Source organism: Solea solea, chromosome 18 (genome assembly GCF_958295425.1).
Source record: "Solea solea chromosome 18, fSolSol10.1, whole genome shotgun sequence".
NCBI lineage: Eukaryota > Metazoa > Chordata > Actinopteri > Pleuronectiformes > Soleidae > Solea > Solea solea.
This window is the reverse complement of record NC_081151.1, coordinates 11,224,759-11,246,539: the sequence shown is the minus strand read 5'-3', so window position 1 is coordinate 11,246,539 and position 21,781 is coordinate 11,224,759. Positions and strand designations below refer to the sequence as shown.

Genomic DNA, 21,781 nt, shown 5'->3' with positions numbered 1-21,781 from the left:
TGCCCTTGCCCCTGACACAGAAAAGGGGCGATCCATATACTTCAGCAGCATAGCTGTCACTGTGGGAACTCAAACTGTAAACATTGTTTGTTGTGGCATATCATTGTAGCATAGCATTATTGTGTCTGTAATGGCGTATTTCCACCGGCTCTACTCGCCTCGCCTCGGCACGACACGGTACGATTAGGTGCCTCCACAAAATAAAAAACGACCTACTGAACGTGGGCGGAGTCATCACGGCATGGCTGAGTGAAACTGCGGTGACTTTGTTTGCTACAGCGACACACACACACACACACACACGAGTGACTAGTGACTTTACACCAGACTTCTGTAGTTGTTGGAGATATGCTGCTTGTGATTGCCAGCGCTGTCCCTAAATACACCACTCCACTTTAAAAGACTCTTGTTAAATATAGAGGTTTCCATGGTAGTTGTTGGAGATTAACCCATGTTTTTAGGATTGTTAAGGAGTTTTAAGTGATCTACAGTTTGGCGCTGTTCAGCTTGACTTGTGTGTGGTACTCTTGCTGTCCTGTGACGGGACTCTGGCCAGTCAGCAGCTGGCAGTCTGACCAATCATCGCATAGTACCTGCTTAGCACGCTTGGAACCTCGCCGGAGCAGGTACTAAAAATAGTACCTGACACCAGGTACTATGCTAGTGGAAACGCTACTTAAACCGTGGCGTGGCGTGGCAAGGCGAGTAGAGCCAGTGGAAATGCGCCATAATTGGGCAGGTGTTTATTAAAAGGGTTTATGACGAAATGTATAGTTTTATTTTCTTTATTTCTGGCCTCAAACCCTCCTGTTTTGCTCTCTTATCTGCTCAATGCTGTGATCTATTAACACAGACCCTAGCTCACCAAACACCCTGTCCTATTCAACACAATGTGTTCTGATAGCTTCACTCAGACAAAAAGCTAGATTTGTGTGCTGCTTGCACCTCATTTATCTTTTGGACCAGATTGTCTTGAAACATTTAGGCTGGTCTTATTCTACAACAGCATTCTATCATCGTCAACATATATATGCCACAGTCATTAGTTAGAGAAATCCACGGTAAGTTACTTATTCTGCAAGCTGTAAGAGACTTTGCTGCAGCAGCAATAAGTAATTAAAAGAAGCGCCTGTTTGGCAGGATAGCTAATTTAATTAGCTTTTGCTTTGTGTGTGTGTGAGAGAGAGGGAGACAGAGAGAAGATGCCTTGAGGTCCATGCACCCACAAACGGGTGGGTGAGCACTTTTAAATGAATTTATTTGTGTGTGTGTGTGTGTGTGTCTATGTGTTTATAAAGACACTTTTATTTAGGTTAATTTTAAAGAAGCTCGCTGAACCAACATGATAAATGATGTAGAGCAGTCACATTTCTTTGAACTCGGGGGGGAGTAACAATTCAGACTTAAAAAAACAGTTGGAGTTCAAAAATATTCAACGTAGTTGTCCATCAAGCTGTCTGAATTGATTATCATGTGATCCAACGGAGGGCGCTGTGAGTGCAGCTTGACCTTTGATCCACTTTCGATGCCCTCCTGACCGTCAGAAAATGATGTTATATTGTTGCATTGTGAAAATGGGGGTCAAATAACAATATATCTGCGAAGAAGTAGCAACATATTCTGACACTTGGAAAAACTGACTGGATGGTATGTGTGAGTTTGCCTGTTCATAGTGAAGACAGTCCCCTCTGTAATCCAGTCACTCTATCACTCGAGAACATCATGAGGACCAATCCCTGTGTGCAAACATTCCGGATAACGTTTTGACCAGTCCACGACTCTGAAGAGGTGCTGCTGGGGATGTGACCTGAGTGTTAAAAGTTACTCCTTCAGGAAACCTGAATTTACAGTATGTGCTCAGGTGAGAAAAATCGACTAGGTGTGAACAAAGAAAAGAAAAAGAAAAAAAAGAAAGAAAGGAAAAGAGGTGATGTGTGTGTTTTGGGCTAAGATTTGAATTGTGGTTAGGTTAGGGATAACGGTTTGGTTACTCTGTCCAAATGAATGGAAGTCAATGCGAGTCCTTAAAAGGATAACTGCATAAACCTATGTGTGTCTGTGTTATTAGGAGTCTGTTTATGTATGCCAAAAACTCACACATGCCTCTCTTCTGTGTCACAAATATATGTGACACAGACATGGCAGAGAATATTTCACCAGTAGCGTGAAATGATAGCTGCCATCTGATAATAAACAGAGTGACTTGTTGAGCGTGACTGAGCGCTCTTGCACTTCATTTCATTCTGTGATGAAGGCTAGCACTAAATTACCACAGTCTGCTCACAGTCTTTCTCAGCAACAGCAGGTGCCTGCAAGAGTCTTAAGAATATCAGCAGTCTGACACCCCGTCGAATGGTGTTAGACTGTTTTTTCACTGTGAACAATATAACCAAAGTATTGACAGGGCTTTTTATTAAAAGCTGCCACAAAATCCGTTTTAACACAAATACCAGTCTAATGTCATGTGAGGGTTAATAATATATGTTGATTTAAATGTTCATTTGCTGTTTTTGTTAATGACCTAATTCATTTCTTCATCTTCTACTGTTTCATCCTCCACATGAGGTCACAGGACGCGCTGGTTCCAATCACATACCTGTTTAATGCAAATATCAGAATCAGAAGCAGAAATTTCCAATTAATCCCTGGTGGAAAATTGAGTTTACTTAACAGCTACTTTAGAATATAAAATAACATTTAGTTTATACATAATGTTTTTGAATTGAACAGTTTTATTTTACCAAATGGTGGGTAAAAAGAAGAAGACCAAAAACATCCATAATACGGAGCCTTAAATTGTTTGTGCTTGTGGTTTCATACAGAACTGGCACTACACTATTGACCTGTAATGTAGAAAATGAAATCACCTGTTCCCGGAGGGGCAGGGTCCTCTTTTCCCATCATCATGTTTTTTTTTTTTTTTTTTTTTATGACTTCTTATTCTTTGAGGGCCTGGCCATGCACAAAACCTCACCAAACTAAGGTGCACATCAGAACCTGCAAAAATCGCCCGTCTCTATTCTTTTTCATCTTCTTTTTAGGGCCAATCGGTTTACAATGATAATCTGCAGAGCCAGTCATTTCCCCCACCAACTGGCAACTGGAAGTATGCCTTTGGTAGCAAGCATTGTTTAATTTCAAGTCTAACACACTTTTTTCAGGACGTTTTCACATAATTTAGCTTCTCCTTTTTTGGTTTGCTTATTTGAACCGAGATCATTCAGTCTGCTACACACAATAAATATGAGCTCACAGATACTCTACCTGCTTTCCCCTTTATGTGGTTCTTGGCCTTGGTTCTTTGTAGTGCTTCCAGGCCTCTTGGTGAGAGCAGCTTTGGGATTTTTCCCTGCAAGCCAGGAAGGAGATGGTGGCAGTGGAGGAAGTGCTAACCCTCCCCAGTGGCTTATGATCCATCATCTCCCTTTACTTAGCTGAGAGGCTGCAGGCAGGCTGGCCGTCAGCCTGTTGTCAGTCCCCTGTCACTTTACGCAACTATTCTTTGGCCACTGCATTGACTTCCATCATTTATTTGGACAACTTAAACAAAGCCTTATCCTAACCTTAACCATGCAAACACACAGTTGTATACTTTGCACACATGCAAACACAAACAAATTGGGTTAATTTGTCAAACATTCACACCAAGTGCATCTTGCTCATTTTTCACACTTTATTTTTACAGCAGCATAGACACAAGCATGTTAAATTAGAGGAAAAGGCAAAAGAGAAAAATGGAAAGACTTAATGGAGTTTTATTACGTCCATCTCCCTTTTTAATGTTTAACAACCAGATAATATCCTAGCCTCAAGGAATTCACCTCAGGAGATACTATCATCCTATCACGCTAGCTTTAACTGGGTGGATATCTGTTGCTGTAAGTTTTTTTTCTTTTTTAAAGACTCAGGAGGAACTACTAATTTATGTTTTCGTTCATTTTTGTATTGACTACAAAGGCCCAGTTTGTCCCATTTTTTATATTACCCGTATCAGTTGGATCTTTTTATTTGCCAAGCAAGACTGTGTAACTTGCACAAACCAATCCCGCCCATGCTCTCAGCATGCCTTTGAAGTTTTATTTTTATTTTTTTATTTTTGTCAGTATGTGAGGCTTTTAGTACATCAATTTCAATTAGCTGAAAACTGTACCATAACTTCAGGGAAAGGCAACCAGGAATTACAAGTCACTTTTAAGTAGGGCTATCACAGTAAAGTAATCTCCCAGGGAGCAGCGGAAATCTACACTAGTTGTCTCACCACTTGGTGACTGGGTCTGCATTGTGGTCTGTGACCTGCGCTTGTAGAACACGTGAAGGTGACATATTGGCTCAAGCTCTCATGAGACTGCATGCAAAGGAGGTTTTGTGTGACTTCAGCAAATCTTGTTTTCTGCTGCTTGTGGGACCACTGCTTGCACTGAGGACTGTTCTTTTCTAACAGCAGGCCCAGTGGCACTGTGTCCCCTGTTCTCCATCTCTATTATCTCTCAGTGTGAAATTGTGATACAACAGCAGAAAGTTGTTTACAGTATACCACACACTTAAACAGTTATGTTTGTATTTGACAATTATCAAATTGCCAAATAATTGCTGCTTAATTTATCAGCATACATTCTTATGCAATTTTAGATATCTGCACATGTAAAACTTCATGGGGATTACACCTTCAGTTTCACAATGTTCATGAGCAGGGCTGTTCATATTCATGAGCAGAATTTTAAAAGACCTGTGTTTAAGGAGGGGCAGCCATGTTCATGAGTCACAACAAGAATATATTTAGTGATGTTTTTTCTTGTGCTGACTGTGAACAGTTAAATATGAGCCTCTATGAGTCAGAGAACAAACATTTATGAAGCTGTCGAACACTTGCACTATCCACATGGGAATGTCACTGGGCAACACGAGCTAAACTCTTAAACGCTGTACTGAAAAATACAGAAAGAGTCTTGTGGACCTGGAGATGTGTATTGTTACCTAGTGATGGCAGTGCGACACTGAAGCTTCGATACATGCTTCAAACCCAATCTTTGTCATATTAACCTAGCACTCTCTCCTCAATAACACAATACACACATTCATTAATCTTTATTTGTAAATAGAACATAATATCCAGTCTTAGTATGTGTGTGCATCAAATAATAAAGAAAAGGGTGACCAAAACAAGGATGGTTCAGAACAAAAGGTGTTTTCTAAGTAAAGTAGTTTCTCCAACACTGCTCATTGTGGTGTGTGTGTGTGTTTGTAAGCCTCCTGTTCATCAAATAGCCTGCCTAATTTGACTGCAGCCTTGCACTTTGCCAGGTGAGGTCACTCTATCTGAAGCTTCGAGTAATGAACACATTTTCGAGAACAAGTGGTTCAGTGCTTCACCAAAGCTTCATTTCTCCATCACTAATGTTGCCCTTCACAGTTCGAATTATTTAATTTGATTGTTTGTCATCACATTTCAAAGCTCTACAGTGCAGTTCCAATGTTCTTTATGGCAGTTCATTCAAAGTTCCTCAGTGCAGTTCAAAGGCCCCAATCACAGTTCCAAGTACTCCTCCTTGTTTTTTTTTTTTTTAAGTTATGTTAAAATGGCTGAGTCAGAGCTGAATTACTATTGTGCTTCCATCACTTCAAAGGATATAAAACTTTTTCTTGATCAAAGGCTTCTTCCTAGCCTAGCAGCTAATTAGCAATTAATAAATATCTCAATACAATGATACAACATGCAAGTATATCAACATACACATATTCTATAGCATTGAATCTCATATGGGATACAGAAAGACAAAAAAAAGCAAGAGGCAATGTAAAGAGAAGGTGGGAAGGGAACCCAGAAGGAAGGAGGATAGTAGTTAGTTGTATCATAGTAGTGCTGTTACTTCTCTGACAGAATTAAGTGAGTAACCATGAATCGAGAATGTTTCATAGGGGATCAGCTTATACTTGAAGAGTACTATGATGAGGACTATGAAGCCACTGAACAAGAGATCCATGATTTTGCAAGAGATATTGGCATTGATCCAGTCTGTGAGCCCGAGCTCCTGTGGCTGGCAAAGGAGTGCATCTTTGCTAAAATGCCCTCCAAGTGTACCCCTTGTCAGGACACAAAAGGCAATATCTACTATTTCAACTTCTCCACAGGTGAGTCCACCTGGGACCACCCCTGCAATTTGCTCTACCACCACCTGGTTGCCCAGGAGAGGGAGCGCATCCAGGCTGCTGCAGTAGGAACAGGAGCAAAAATAGAGAAGGACAAAGGGAAAAAAATAGGATGGAGGAACAACAAAGAGAAAAAGGTGTCATTCAAGACTCTCGGAGCATTTACTTCAACCTTGAGACCCTTAATGTCCAGCCTGATTCACCTGCCTGCTCTGAGAGATCTGGGTGCTGCTGGTCCTGGTACACTCCCCTTATCGGTCCCTGCTGTCCAGGGGTCACTCAGTAGCTCTGGCAGGCTCGAGCCCCTCAAGACTATCAAAAGGTGTCTTGGAAGCAACATTGATGACACAATCTCAGACAAAATCTCAGCAAATGAGCTAAGTTTTTGTGGTTCAGACCGGCTGTTTAAGAACCTGTACAACCTTGGAAAAGGTCTTCAATTCGAGCAATCTGAATCCAATACAAACATTGAAGTGACTTCCTCCTCCACTAAATTCAATCTGTTAGAGATAGATATCCATCATCTGGTGGGTGCTGGTCCACTGGAGAAAGGTGACAAAGAGGACAAAAGCAACAACCATAGCCCAGCAACCAGCCCTTCACCCTTCCTCTCCAGCCCCCCCAATACAAATATTGAAGTGACATCATTATCCATTGATGTCAATCAATCAGAAAAGGATATCCATCATTTTTTTTGTTCTGGTCCACCAGAGAAAGGTGCCAAAGAGAACGAGAAGGCAGCAAAAACAAAGACTGCAGAGGCTGTCAACGGGCATTTGCTTGCAGGAGATGAAAGCAGCACCCAGTCCAGCCCTTCACCCTTCCTCTTCAGCCCCTCCTACTCAGAGCCTGGCATCCAGCTCCAACCTAAAGATTATCTGGGGCTTGTCTGTTCTTCGAATGTCAAGCCTGAAGCTGCTAACTCCGTATTACAAAACCAAGACAAGTTGGTGTATGAAGAGCCAAGTTGGAGAACACGGACAAATGGAGAGAGAGAAGAGAGAGAGGAAGAGAAGAAGAAGAGGGTGGCTGATCAGGAGGTGCAGGAAGAAAGGAAGCAATGTATGAGGGCAAATGAGAAACAAATGTTTCTTCTCAAGGAGGAGCTGAGGAGAGAAGAGGAGATAGAGGAAATGAAACTGAAGCAGGAGAGTGACAATAGACTAAGGGCTCTGCGACAGTGCCTCCTGTGTAAGAGGAGAGAGGAAGAGGCCAGTGTCACTGAGGAGTCTCACAGGTCAGTGACGAAGCTCAGAGAGTCTGTCCAGAAGGAGATGAATACACAAAAGCACAAGCTCAGGGTAGAGAGTGAAGCTATGTTGAAAGAATTGCACATTGCTTTGGAGGAAGAACAATCAGTGGAGTGTGACAGACTATATGCCCAGAAGAGGCATGAGAAAGAATGTCTGAAGGCACAGTTGGAAGAGGAGCTGCAAGCAGATTGTAGAAAGCTCCGTAAAGAGCAGGAAGAGAAACTGAGCTCTCTGAAGAACGAGCTGGCACATGCACTCCAGGAAGTACACTGTGATCACAAGAGGAAGCTGGAGCAGCTGAGGGAGGACCACAAGATAGAGATGAACAACATCCAGACTTGCCTGGATGAGGAGACTGACAGGACACTGAAGGAGCTCAGAGAATCTATACAGAGGGAGAGAGAGATGCAAAAGCACAAGCTCAGGGTGGAGGGTGAAGCCATTCTTAAACAACTACATGCCAGTCTAGAAGAAGAACAATCAGCAGAATGTGACAGACTATATGCCCAGAAAAGGCATGAGAAAGAATGTCTGAAGACACAGTTGGAAGAGGAGCTGCAAGCAGATAGCAGGAAGCTCCACAAAGAACAGGAAGAGAAACTGAGCTCTATGAAAAAGGAGCTGGTTGATGTGCAGCGTGATCATGAGATGAAGATGGAGCAGCTGAGGGAAGAACACAAGACACAGATACAGAAATACCTGGATGAAGAGAGGGCACAAAAGAAACACTTGCTGTCCATTTGGGACGAGGACAGAGAGCATATCCACGCTTCCCATGGTGTCCAACTGGAGAAACTCTATCTGCAGCTCAACATGCAGGTACAAGAGAATCCGCTTGCACACTCGCATAAGGAGTCTGAACGGCATCATCTGGCATATCACCCAGACCTGTTAGCCAAATATCTGAGGAGCCAGACATCCTTGCTTGATGAGGAGGTGGATGGGCAGCAAGATGTCTTACCCAGGCTGATCCCGGAGAGAGACCAATTGAGAGAGGAGAAACATCATGCCCAAGAACTTGACCAGAGAGTGACAGAAGATATGAGCACAGCTAAAGAGGAGAAGGATGAGCAGCAGAAAAAGGAGAGAGCCAGAGTAACTGATGAGGTAATTAAAAAACTTCTACAGGAGGCCAGAAATGCAGCAAAGCTGCAGCAGACAGTTGATATAGGGAGGTGTCTCTTTTGGAAAAAAGAGGGGCAGCTTCAGCAACACAATGGGTCAGGAGTCAAAAACTCTTTGTCTGAGGGTCTGTCTCCACTGGTAGGAGAAAGGAGATTGAATTTTGATGTGACCCAAGTTAGACACCAGCAGCACTGCAGTCCTAAATGTTGGGACAACCCAGTCATCAGAAGGTCATCTCACAGTTCCAGCCAAAGACCAGGAGTTGACAGAGTCATTGCAGCAGAATTCAGGCCAGCTAAACACTGTCCTAAGTGCACTTGTTTCAACAGCTTGGAGTGATGCACCTTACATGGCTTTACCTTTGACGCTTTCAGCACCTTACTCCACCTCCTTCTCTAACGCAGTCATGCAGTCGTGCCCCAGGTGACATCCTGGGCCCCAGCTCCTAAGCCACATGCAAATTCAGAACTTTTGCCAAACGGAGTAGCTCTGGGAAGCTCTGCAGCTCTGGGTCAACCATAAATCCAGACACCTCAAGCCCAGTTAGCCCAGTTATAGAAACACGGTTTTACAAGGTTGAGGTGAGCTAGAAGTTAGCAGCAAGCTAGTCAGTAAGGTGATATCTAAAAATGTTATGCCTGTACTATGTTCAAGGTAAGGTTAAAAAAACAAAACAAAAAAAAAGGATTAAAAAGAAAGAAAATTACCACCCGGGTTAATCCCAAATGCTGTTAATTACTATATCAGTGGCAATACAGCTTGGGGTCAATTGATCTCACATTTCTGAATTGTGTACATTGTCAGAAGTTTGGCCAACTCTTTGAAGTAATTCTTTTTTTTTTATAATGTATCATCTTTTAAACCAAGTGTGTTATAATAATGTAATATATATTGAGAAACAAAATTATTTTAGGCTAACCCAAATTAGCTTTGAAATTTAATGTAATGGTATTATGAAAACACAATATTGCCTATGTCTATATTTACTGAACACTTGCTGACTTGCATTGAAATTTGTTTAAGCCTTTCAGTCACCTTTTAAATTATTAAATTAAATAAATGTGTATCATCACAATTTGCCTCGAAGGGATTTACAGTCTATACAGCAAGTGGCACCCTCTGTCAGACCACAAAAAACTTATGTGTGGGGTATCTCCCTATTTTAACACACCTGATAAAACATATGCTTATATCAAGCAGCCAGAGATTGTTACAAAGTTCCTGTCTAACAGTAGCTTGCTTGGTGGCTCTCCAGATGGAATACTGTCTAAGGTCTGCATGATAGAAGTCATGTGTCTGTGGTCAGCCAGAAACAAGACTACCCTGCAGGCAGCAGAAAGATCTTTCTTAAGATGGATAAGGTGACCGATTCTCGTACATGAAAACAAACTCATGATGACTGGCCTGAGTTTCAGGGCGACATACACCTGTGTGGAACGAACGGTTGTCAGCTACGTCTAATATATATATTATATTTTATAAATAAATGAACATATTTTTTTGCAGTTGTAACTTACTTAGCCTGCATTCATGATCATGGTGTAAGGTAACTATGTACATACATTTTTGTGTTTGGTTGTCAGCCAGTGGTGTAGTCTATGCCATACACATGTATATGCCATTTGCATGTAACACAGTTCTTTGACAGAACTTGCATGCAAGCAATTTGTTTTAGCATATAAAAGGTGGAGATGTCTTTCATTTTAATTAGACAAATAGTTAAATATAAACTTTATCATGTGTGTTTTTGTAGGCAATTTTCTATCCTGTCTCAAATTTAGCAAGCTAACATTAGCACTTACTGGAAAAAGCCATACTTGGTTTCACATCATAGTAAATGTATTCCAATATAACATCCATATGTTCATTTTCACTAAGTAATGTTTAATGTTGTATGTGTCAGTTGATTTTACAGTTTATAGGTTAAAATGTTACTTACAATATACACATATATCTGTAACTACCAACCTGTCCTTTAGCTTGATGCTAAGTTAGTCAGCAAAACAATGTAATTGTTACCATCAACAAAACGGTTGGGGCGACGGTAGCTCACTGATGGAGTGAGTCGTCTTGCGACTTGAAGGTAGTGGTTTCGATTACCTAGTCTGCATGTGTCCTTGGCAGTGTGTGAATGGGTATGAAAGATGACTGACACTAAAATGCACTGCACATAGATGCTCTGTGAATGGGTGAATGGCAAAAACTGTAGTGTAAAGCAGCTTTGAGTGGTCATCAAGACTAGAAAAGCGCTATATAAATAAGACCATTCCTTTAAATGTATCTAAAAAAAAAGTGCAACTGACCTCATCAACTGCAGCCATTTCATCTTTTCTTTGCAAGGAAAGTCTTTTTGTTTTAACTGATCGATTCAAGCAACAGGGGACAGACACAGCACTGCGGCTTACTGAAACAAGAGGTTCTATTTCTTAGACCTGGAAATACTTAGTATGCATCACAACCTCACAGACAAATTAAAAGATTAATCTCCCTCTCACAATGCCTACTTTTATTTAATGACACCTCCTCTTTAGTTGTGATAGATGTCTTTTATTAGCTGGTCTAATAGTAGCTAAAACAATGATAGCTTGTCATTGGAAACTACATTTTACATTGTCTGTGTGGGAATGGCTCTCTTATAGAGATACTGCAGAGTTACAGTTTTCTTCAGCATGATTACATTGTGCATTTTGTATCTTATCGTGTATGCAACCAACTGCTGCTGCCTGATTGTGTGTAGGTCTGCAATTTAGGATTATTTTTAATCTATTATTACGAATGAGAACATATTTTGACTATGTTGTCCATTATTCAGTGGAGAAATTAAAAGGGTGTAAAATGTTTCCTAAATTTCAAAATGTCAATGTCCTCAACTTTTTTTGTTTGCAAACCCAAGGTCATTCGGTTTACTGTCATAAAGGTTGCAGAGAAACCAGAACACATTCACCTTTTAGAAACTGATATTGGAAATCCATTCAAAACTATTGAAAATCAAAAGCATGTTTTTCATTATCACAAACAAATCATTGCACTAATGAAAAAAAAAACATCTTAGCATTTTCACTGAATACCTATCATTACATTTTATGAGTCAATAGATATGTAAGCTGTACATTGACCAGAGAGAAGCACAGTGTCTCTTTCAGCATCCTGCTGAAATGTGTTGCTTTGTAACTTCTACACTCATTCTCTGTGGTAATGGTGTTGATGTTGACATCAAAGTCTGAACTCAGCATGGCCACAGCAGCATCAAATCTTCCAGCTGTTAAGCTGCTGATGACAAAAAAGACAATACATAAATCCAACAGGTAGTCTTGAAAAGGCTGAGTGCCTTGGAATAAAAAAAAAGCATCTGTGAAAAATGACTAAACTAAACGCAAATGGCACTGTAGTCAGATTTTCTGATACAAACATATTCAACTAACACTACAGCCTAATAACTCCAACTTTAATAATGTCATGTGGGAAGGTTGTGGAAATTCCCTCAAAGTGCCTAATTGTATTATATCTATAGAGGATGATGACCACCAACCAATTTGATTATTTGATCTTCAAAGAGTGTCCAGGACTCTCATAGAAAGAACTGTATTACATTTTGGATTCATGGACATTTATGGGAAAAAAAAGCCATATTGTCATGACAGTGTGATAAGTAGGCATCAATTCATGGAAAAAACTGTTGAAAGGTTGAAATATGGACATTAAAGATTTCTGCAATCTGCAATCTCCAATACTTATTGACCTAAATGAATTTGTTAAAAGACTATACTTCTTTTTTTGTAAAACTGACTAAAACTGGACTAAAACCTTTTTGAGTTTTTGTAGACTAAAACTGGCCTAAAACTATCATATATAGAAATGACTCAAATGTGACTAATGAGCATTTTAGTCCAAAAGTACTAAAACTAAGACTAAATCTAGCTTAGATTGGCTGCCAAAAAACAAACACTGCCAATATGTTTGGGTCGCCGAATTACCGGTTACATCTCTAGTCTCCATCTTTCTTGATATAAATCAAGTCACTTACTGAGTGCAGTTTGGGAGTTTTGCTCGGTGACATGAGATCTAAACGCCACTATACTGAGAAACTCAGAGTTGTGTGGAGCTGATAGGCTTAATCAGCATTGTGTTTAATATCTTATATGACAATTATTTGAATGTACTGTATATGCTCTATATCTTTAAGGCTCAAGGTTATGCGTTATGTGTATAGTTCACCTACCAGCTTATTGTTTTCTTAGAAGTAAGGTTTCTATTTATAACTCAAGTCTTTCACCGTATGACCCTGGTGGGTGTGCACAGCCATCGTGCAAATATTGTAAGCGCACTGGTATCTTTGATTGTGGGTGCATAATTGGCCAATCATTCACAGTGACTGTCTCAAAGCCCACAGATGTGTTGTGGGAGGGTTATGGGGGGGGGGGGGGGGTATGTCTTCAGTATCTCATGACAGTGTTTGTCAAAATTGCCTGTAAGTGAATCATTCCTTGTTTGTACATCAATACTGTGGTTTTGAATTTTATCAGATACATGAAGTTCAGTGCTTAAATATCAGAGTGTTGGTATTCTCTGCATCCATCATTGTTTATCATGCTTATTGCCCTTATTACCCTACAGTATGTTTAATGGCTGAAGGTTGAATTATTGTGTGGGAGTGTTCCACACAATAATTCAGATATGGTCAAACAAGTGAAAAATATAGAATATGCAGTGACATTGGAGTCGGTATGTATCTAATTTTCCCCAGAATGGTTGCACTCTTTGCTAGCTTCGCATTTCTGTTACTTATTTGTGGTTTCCAACTGCAAACATGTTTACAGTTTTTCTTGACCTGTAGGCCAACATCTTCAGTTTGCAAATTTTCTTTATATTTCACCACAAAAAATAAACTGCATCATGTCACAGGGGCTAAAAAACAACATCATCTATCTCTGGTGCAAGTAATCTCTATGTTGTGCCAGTGATTTAGTTGTGAATTAAAATGTGAGCCAGTTAAATTTGTTAGGACCCCAAAAAGCTTGTCCTGGCCTTGTGTAAATGCATAATGTCAGAAGAGGATTTGGCATCGAATACATATTGAATGGATTGTTTTCCTCTTTCTCTCAGGCTTTTTATTACCCCGGAAATTCCACTCACCAAACGTTGGCCTTATTTGGTACCTTATTTGGTATCAACAAAAGCTTAAACTGATTGAATCTGTTGCCAAGCAGAGAGCGAGACGACTGTTTACAAGCTTGATTCAGTGATACAGAATACAAATATCTCTTTAAATTGAATTATTTCTGGGAGAGGGGGGGTTCTTCTTTTCTCACTCTGAGGGACAGTTACTGTTATAAGCACCTGTTTATAAACTGTGCTGACTATACCACATAGATAAGGTTAAAGAAAGTTCCTGATAAGTAGTCAGCCAGTTTCAGAATTGTGCAATGAAATGGATCAAAGACCTCGATAAACAAGAAGAGATTTCCTGATTACGGAAAAATGCAAGACAGCCGTTTCGTGGTACAAAAAGCAAACCAATGCAATTTTAAAAAGTCAACAGGTTATACTGCACTCCCACCACGGTTATTTGAAATTCAGTTAAGAGAAGACAGAAAATGTTTAAAATCCTACTAAAGAAGGAACTCTGACTCATCTGCAGTGGAATTACAGTAACATTATAAAGATCTCCATAATGAAACAGCAAAGCAAGCTTTGATCATAGCTAATATAGTCATCTCATTTACACCACAGTCATGTATACTGGCAGACTTGCAGAGCTTCAGCATATACACAATTTGTAGAAAAAAATGCATTGAGTGTATTATTGAAGCAATGGGAATGATTAGGTTAGAAAAGGTAACATTCAGATTACAGATTATACAGAAATATGAGCACATGTGGAAGGGTTCCTAATGTCACTTTAGGTCATTGGAGAAAAGAGGAACTTTTGAAGTATTGGATAAATGTATTGTTATAATTATTATTTTGGTCAGGCTATGCAAAACTGCTGTATTGAGTACTCTTGTCCTTTATTTAAAAAAAAAATGGCTACATCAATGCAAGTTCCTGAGAACAATAGAAATTGTTATTCTGTAAGATGTTTGATTTCATGTTTTTGCTCCTTTATCAACAAGACTTTGCTTAATTGATTTCCCTACTTTTGAGTTGTGATGCATATTATTTTACACATGCACACACACACACACACACACACATAAGAATTCCCTTCTTGAATAAGTACAATAGGTATGAAAATGAAATGTGACTTGGGGAAAAAACTGCTTTTATTTTCCATGTGAGGGATGTGAGTGCTCAATTGCAAAGCTGTTTTACTTTCATGCATTTTCATCAAGTGCTACTTCCAGCCATTGCCTGAAAACTATTTAAAAAAACCCTATCCCATCACGTGTGCTACATGTACATACTTGTATGCACTGTATACAACTTGCTTGTTACTTGCAATTAATTTGAATATGACTTTTCAGCATTTCTCAAGATTAATAGTCCCTAAGCCAATAAATCCTCTTATTTGCATTGGCATTGATTTGTATTTTACAGTTCTTTTTATTTCTCTATTGTTCAGGTCAATTCCTCTGGGTGAACAGTTCAGCATTTGGAGGTCCCTGGGTGCTGAGTCCTTGGCTGTGGGGTGGACAAGTTCCTTGTAGCCTGGACATGGCCTTGTTCCTCCACCCAAAACAAAGTGGGCAATACACCATATGGCTCATAGAGCGGGACAAAGAGCCACTCGCCCTCTTCTCCACTGTTACCCTCCCACGCATCACAGGGTAAGCACCTGTCTTATACAATAAATGTGGACAGTACGGTTCCTTTCTCATAGCTGACTTCAGTTATATTCAACTGAATGAGAATGATTGTGAACTTCAAAGCCAAAACAGATTTAGTTCCTCCCTTGGTGGTCATGGCTGTCCACCAGTTATTGAGTTGGAATTGTGTCAGAATACCCATGCCAGCCAAATGCCTCACAGTGAACACCCTGTTCCAAAACCAGTGTAAAAACATGGTACATCAGAGGCACAGATAGAAAACATTTGTCAGAATCAAAACATGACAGCTTCATTGAAAGCTGTTTTACATGGAGATTACCAAAGGTCAAGAAAGAGCTTGTTGGGTAAGAAGATGATAAACCCAAAATGGTTTGGTTTTTGTAGCCTCAATATTATCCTTTTACATTAACATCAGAGGATGCCTTGTTTTAACAAGGCTACCACCTTGCACCTCCATGTTTCTACAACAACCTGAAGAGAGAAATCAGCCATAGTGTACCTTTCAAACATAAGTGGATGTTTACTACACAAACAGAAGAATGGCATCCTTTATGATATGTGAAGATAATAGTAGTTTACTGGCATTATAGGGAAAGGAGGGGCAGAGCAATGGAGTCCTCTGTTTGTTAGATGTTCAGGAATCTTACTCACTGGACCTTTAAACACTGCATATTTACTTTGGAGCAGCTGGGAACCAATCAGCAGTGTGTGCTCCCCTTATTGGGGCTCTCCACTGAGAGTGACAATGACACACTGAGTGCTACAGTGTGACCAAGGCTAAGTACTCCTCGAAAAGAGTGCTGTTCTTCCGCATTTATTAACACAAGGTTTTAGTATAAAGGAATTCAAATACTTCAAATATGTGGGTATTTTGTCTCCTACTCCATCCTTCCAGATCAGGGATTTTAGTTTTCCAAACTCGCAAATGATGCCTTAAAATCAAGCTGCAAGCTCCATTCTGCACTGTTTGTGTAGATCGAAGATGTGCAGTGTAGTAATGCTAGTATTGGAGCTAGTGCCACCCATGGAGTTTTAGACATTATCTTTAAAGTAATATTGGTACTGTATTAAATCAAAATCTCTGAAATACTACAGTGCTTAACAAATTTTTTAGACCACCACCCAAAAGGGTTAGGGTTATGTTTCTATAATGTTAATACACCAGTATGTAGAAGTTCTTTAACTGAAATAAATATTTCTACTTCTAAAATAAAATTATTATTTATATTCATGGATTTTCAAAAAAAAAAATGGAAGAAATAGAAGAGAAAATTTTGTTTTAGTGGTTAAATGCTGGAGTGAGTGTCATCGGCTATATGGCAACACATTTCAGATTTAAGGCCTGCTATCTTGGTATAGCTTTTCCAACTGTTGCCAGAGGTGTGTCCACAAGCTGATTGCTGGATCAGTGATTAGTTTATAAATAAATGTAATGTGAGGGTTATTCAAATAACATAATAATAGCAGACTTTGGAAGAGTCTGTCAGCCTGTCGAACAAGCCAATGTTTTACTCACAGGTAGATTCAAGATTCAATTATGTAATGTTCCACATATCTGACCTGTGACAATGGTGTGATACGTCTTCTGACGGGAGCATGGTAAGAATGTGCTCATTACATGTGTGACATGTAAGACTGCGTTTGATGTGCTCTCATTTGTATTCAGAGGCTGCAATCCACCCACACTATCTCTGTCATTTGGATACTCGCTCTGCCAAACTGCCCACATTTCAACTCTGAAGGGAGAAAGCTTATATCATGAAACGAGAGTCCAAACACAAAAGCCCACCCGCAAACATTGGAAGCGTCCGTCAGGTTACTAATTGTCAATAATGCTATGTTTTGACACCTGATTCACTTGTTAGAACAACTTGTATAGGATTAGCCTAAAGGTAAACAAGCCAATGTTTTACTCACAGATAAATTAAAACGTATTAAATTTATTTAAAACAAGCAATCAATAACTGCAAAATACATCTGGGTTCATAGATTTTTTAAATAGAGTATATGTCTCTTTATGGTTGTGTCACAGCAGTAGAAAAATAAATAGACAATAATGAATAATAAACACTAGATAAAATGCATAACCATGCAACCAGTGCATACATTTTAAAAAGTCAGTGATAGTGGTTGGTTATTCAGCCTTATGGCTATCAGCACAAACAAACATCTGTAGTGCTCCAAGATCTTAGTCCCTTGTCACTCCTCTCCAGCAAAATGTCCAGTAGGACTGTCAGGTCTTTTTCCAAAGATCATGCTCAAACAACTATTACGTAACATGGTATTCCTTCAAATGCACTCTTACGATTAGTCGCATGAGGTTGAAAGCTCAAACATCTCCAATCAAAACCAAGCAACCGATGTTGCAAGTGTGTTCCCTGAAGTGGGAATAAATAGGAAACCTTTTGAAAAAATACCCATCTGTTCTGCAGTGGTTAAAGATTTATTCTCTCCATTGTTTATTTTCATCAGTGAAATTATCAATGGAGTTGTCCCCATGGTTTCCCAGAGACAACTCTAGTATCTGAACCATATTCTCCCTCAAGAATCCTCTGACTACCTGCACAACAAGCACCCACGCTCCACTACAGCTATCAGTTAGGTAGTGAGCACTCACTTTGAAATCCCCTATTAAAATTGTTCCAGCACAACCTATGTTGCTTTAAAGTTGCACAATATCTTATGGAATTGTCCAAGTAAAAAAATATTTCAGAGTTAATTCTCAATTATACAAATGCTTCGCCCTCTATATGTGCTTTGAAATAACGGTAAAGATGCAACGCTTGCTTTTGGTTCCATATATGTGTACACAATAATATTTTGAACAGCTCAAGATTGTAACCTATACTGCTTCAACTTCAAACCTGTATGTGACATTTGTGAATATAAACCAGATACTACTATTCTGCTCTTCAAGACTAATACATCAAACTATAACAAATAGTAACTTAACTGTGACGGAAAACCACTGCTGCCTCTACACGAAGGTCAAGTTGGGTTCATGAGGCATAATTGTTGTTTATGTTTATTCATTTTAACGGAACAAGTCAGTTAGCAACACGCAGGTTACCAGCAGAATTAGTTGAACACGGCAAGTTGCAACTAAAGGTCAGATATGCTGAATATTACTAAAGGGAAAATTAGGGTCTTCATTGGAGTTGCAGAAGTTTCCAATGTGGAAAGGTTTCTCTTGGACAGGGAAGCAATTGAGGATCACCCAGGGTTAGCGAAATATTTCTCACTTGCTCTTGTGGATAACTGATAATTATCTGCGCCTCTCCACTGTAGTGACTCTGCTACTGCTGCTCAGAGCAGACACACTTCCATTTTCAATCTCTGACTGTGACTGACATGTGAAAATTGACCAAATAGGTGACATGGTTATAAAAAATAGACAGTCGGACAGTTATGAAGTGCATTTCCTTGTTCCCTGTTTTAAATGCTAATGTTTCCTATTGTCGTATTGATTCAAGTTCCAGTCGAGTTAGGAGAAACTCTTCTCACCACTAAGTAAGGAAAGTTTTTTTTTGTATCAGATGTCATCATACAGTGTCTAATGATTCCTGAGGGAGACATATTTAGGACCTCCGACCGCAGCCAGCAAAAGACTTGACTCGTCAAACAGTGTCAGCTCTCACAGTGAATGTCACAATCCCCTGTGTCTCATTCAGTGAAAGAGAGACAGAATGAGAGAGAGAGTCTGTCTGGCCGTATGTTGTAGTGTGATGTCCTCAGATGAATTGTACATTTAGGTGTGTGTACGCAGTCCTTGCACATCCATGTTTGTGAAGGGTCATGGATGTGTCCCATGACTGTATCTGGTAAAATATCAGGGCAGTCAGGTGGGGGATAACACAGAAAGGGTATGACCCCACTGCCACATCCCACTGCACAAATCTAGCTCTCCTCTGTGTTTATAGTTCAGCACTCACACACATGGGCATTCACACTAAGGAAACAGAATAATGCAGTATGTAATCTACATTAACATTCAAAATTATATGTTTTTCTTTATTTACATAATAGTCTATGCAACAAATAGCCTTAATTGTTAGATATATTAATGCAATGCCAGGTGCAGTGAGAACAGTTATCAAAACTACACAGTGTTACAAAACCCAATCATGCAGTAAATTGGAATGTGTTCAGTGTAATTTAATTGAACATGATTTACCCTGTCACATCTCTTGTCTTTGTTTAAGAATTATAGGAGCCACTATAAAGCTTAACTGTAAATACAGTGTTTACAATAGAGAGAGTTGTCTGAAACAAATTCAAATTAAAATAGGAGTAATGTACTTACAAAATTATTCTTGCCTCTCACTTAATTCAATCGACAGTCCCATAGTGAAATAAAAGCAGTCTTAACACTAATATGGTATATATCTATTCTCACCGTGGGTACACTTTAATAAGTGTCTACTGCTGTATTACTTCGCTTCTAAGGAATTTGATTTCAAATGTATATTAGGCATCCTGAAATAAAGACGTGTTTTTAACTCACCACATATTCAAGGCCTATGTGTTACAGTGCCATAAACAGTCATGACTAGTTTACATACAGTATTTTGTATTGCATTATGTACGAAACAGGTTTCACTGATAACTGATATGGCATGAAAATTTGCAGTAGTGACTAATAGAAGGAATCCTGTCGTCAAAACTACATCATCAGTTGTTGTACCAGAATATGTCAGAGCAGTGAGAGTCTGGGATTATGGCTTCAGTTTGATGAGGTGTAGCATGTACTGTATATACTGACAAACAATCCAGACTGCATATTGCATTGCTAGCTCATAGCTTCACTGCTTACTCTTCTAACTATACCAGTCACCTTACCATGACACAAACACCCTGTTTCTGGCTATGCACAAAGCAGGACTACAGTTGTCATAGTGTTCTGCAACAACATTCTTTTTCAAACTTCTCAAACTTTCTGCAGATCTTGCACAGATCTGATAAATCAGATAGATTGAGCCCCAGTACTGTGGTAATCATTTCCAGGGAAATATTTGTCATATATTGGGAAATTCCTTGTTTCAGATTTGTGTATCAGGTTAATGCCACATTTTCCCAAATCAAAGACTTTTTCCAAAAAAAAAAATACTACTGAGAATGAAATTGAATTCCAATGCACTACCAAGGATCAAAGGATTACTATGGATTGTATGGCATTGGAAATTATTATTTACCATGTCATATCACATAATATTTGATTATTATAAAAATTTTTTTATTTCTATTCAACAATGACTTGCTTAATCACTTTTGAAATAACATGACCTAAATGATTTTAATCTTTGTCGGCCTCTATGTTCTGATGTAAACCACTGGTCCACAACTGACTGAAGATTCACTTGTTCTTTAGGTGGATCCTCAAGTGAGATCAGCATCTCTTGGTTTAGTATGTCCGTGGTCAGTCGGTTTCTCCAATTCCTACACGTAGGAGGAGCAGGCTGGAGTTGTGTGTGTGCTACAGATGCCTAGCTGACAATTTTTAAATTCTAACTGTGGAAAGTTAATTATCTATTTTATTGGTGCATTAAAAGCAATTTCGGATATAGCAGAGCATTTTGCCCCAAGCCCCCACTAATTTCTTACCCCGTCATTCAGTTATGCTGGTGGTTTTGAAGGGAATGTGGAACAGAATGTCAAGACCCACCAGCTGAACACATAGTGGCAGATGTAATAATATGTTTGTGCTCATTTCAGATGCTATGTTTTTTTGAAATGTGCAACGGAAAACATGCCACGGTATGTATAAACATAATGCTCAAAAGTGCAGACTGCTGCAGGAGCACAGACGGACAAGCGGCACTTCTCCTGCTCATACATATGCAATCATGAGAGGGTAGAGGGGAAAGTGAGAGGAGATGCAGCTTGGATTTTGATGTAGGTATGAAAACTGTGAAGTGAAAGCTCATGTCTGTTTTGCTGTGGAAATACTCCACCTCCTTCTCAAGCACTTGTAATCCAGGTGCATGTTTGATTGCAAATGTGGAAACCAAGTGGATCCTTTCTGTCCAAACTAGTGCAGTTAATATCAAGTAATGCTGCACAGTGTTTGTTTTACCCTGTTCCCAGCAAGAAACTATTAGCATAGTTTTTGCTTGTTTTGTTTAGACATGTAGTGTAAATGATAGTGAATAGATGTAAAATTAAAATGTACACATTTACTTGGGCTGGCCCAGCCAGTGTGACAGAGCTAGATAAGAATTTCCAAATATTTGTCCGAACCCAGTGCGGCCAATCATGTTTCTGTGACATCAGTGGAACATCCACATTCTCCATTGTGCTCACCATTCATTCATTCATTCATTCATTCATTCATTCTATACCACTTTTTCCTCCATATGGGGGTCGTATGGTCACCAGTTCATTGCAGGGCAAACATAGAGATAAGCAACCATTCACTCACACGTTCATACCTACTGTCCATTTAAAGTGTGTGATTAACCTCTGCATGTTTTTGGCCGGTGGGAGAAGACT

The 21,781-nt window shown here is 39.5% G+C and overlaps 2 protein-coding genes across 5 annotated transcripts in view; both read left to right on the top strand.

The window, feature by feature from the left end:
• alk (ALK receptor tyrosine kinase) overlaps nt 1-21,781 on the top strand; it is a 350,840-nt gene that overhangs the window by 207,355 nt on the left and 121,704 nt on the right. For all 4 annotated transcript variants that reach the window (XM_058615374.1, XM_058615376.1, XM_058615375.1 and 1 more), the window contains exon 4: nt 15,088-15,292. In XM_058615374.1, the coding sequence (XP_058471357.1) occupies nt 15,088-15,292 (205 nt within the window). The remainder of the gene's footprint in view (nt 1-15,087; nt 15,293-21,781) is intronic.
• On the top strand, nt 5,713-9,971 carry LOC131444754 (centrosomal protein of 164 kDa-like). Its single transcript, XM_058615378.1, has one exon. The coding sequence runs from the start codon at nt 5,895-5,897 to the stop codon at nt 8,862-8,864; it is 2,970 nt and encodes a 989-aa protein (XP_058471361.1). The 5' UTR covers nt 5,713-5,894; the 3' UTR covers nt 8,865-9,971.

Coding starts and splice junctions, on each gene's coding strand:
- LOC131444754 (XM_058615378.1), top strand. CDS start 5,895: ATGAATCGAGAATGTTTCATAGGGGATCAGCTTATACTTGAAGAGTAC.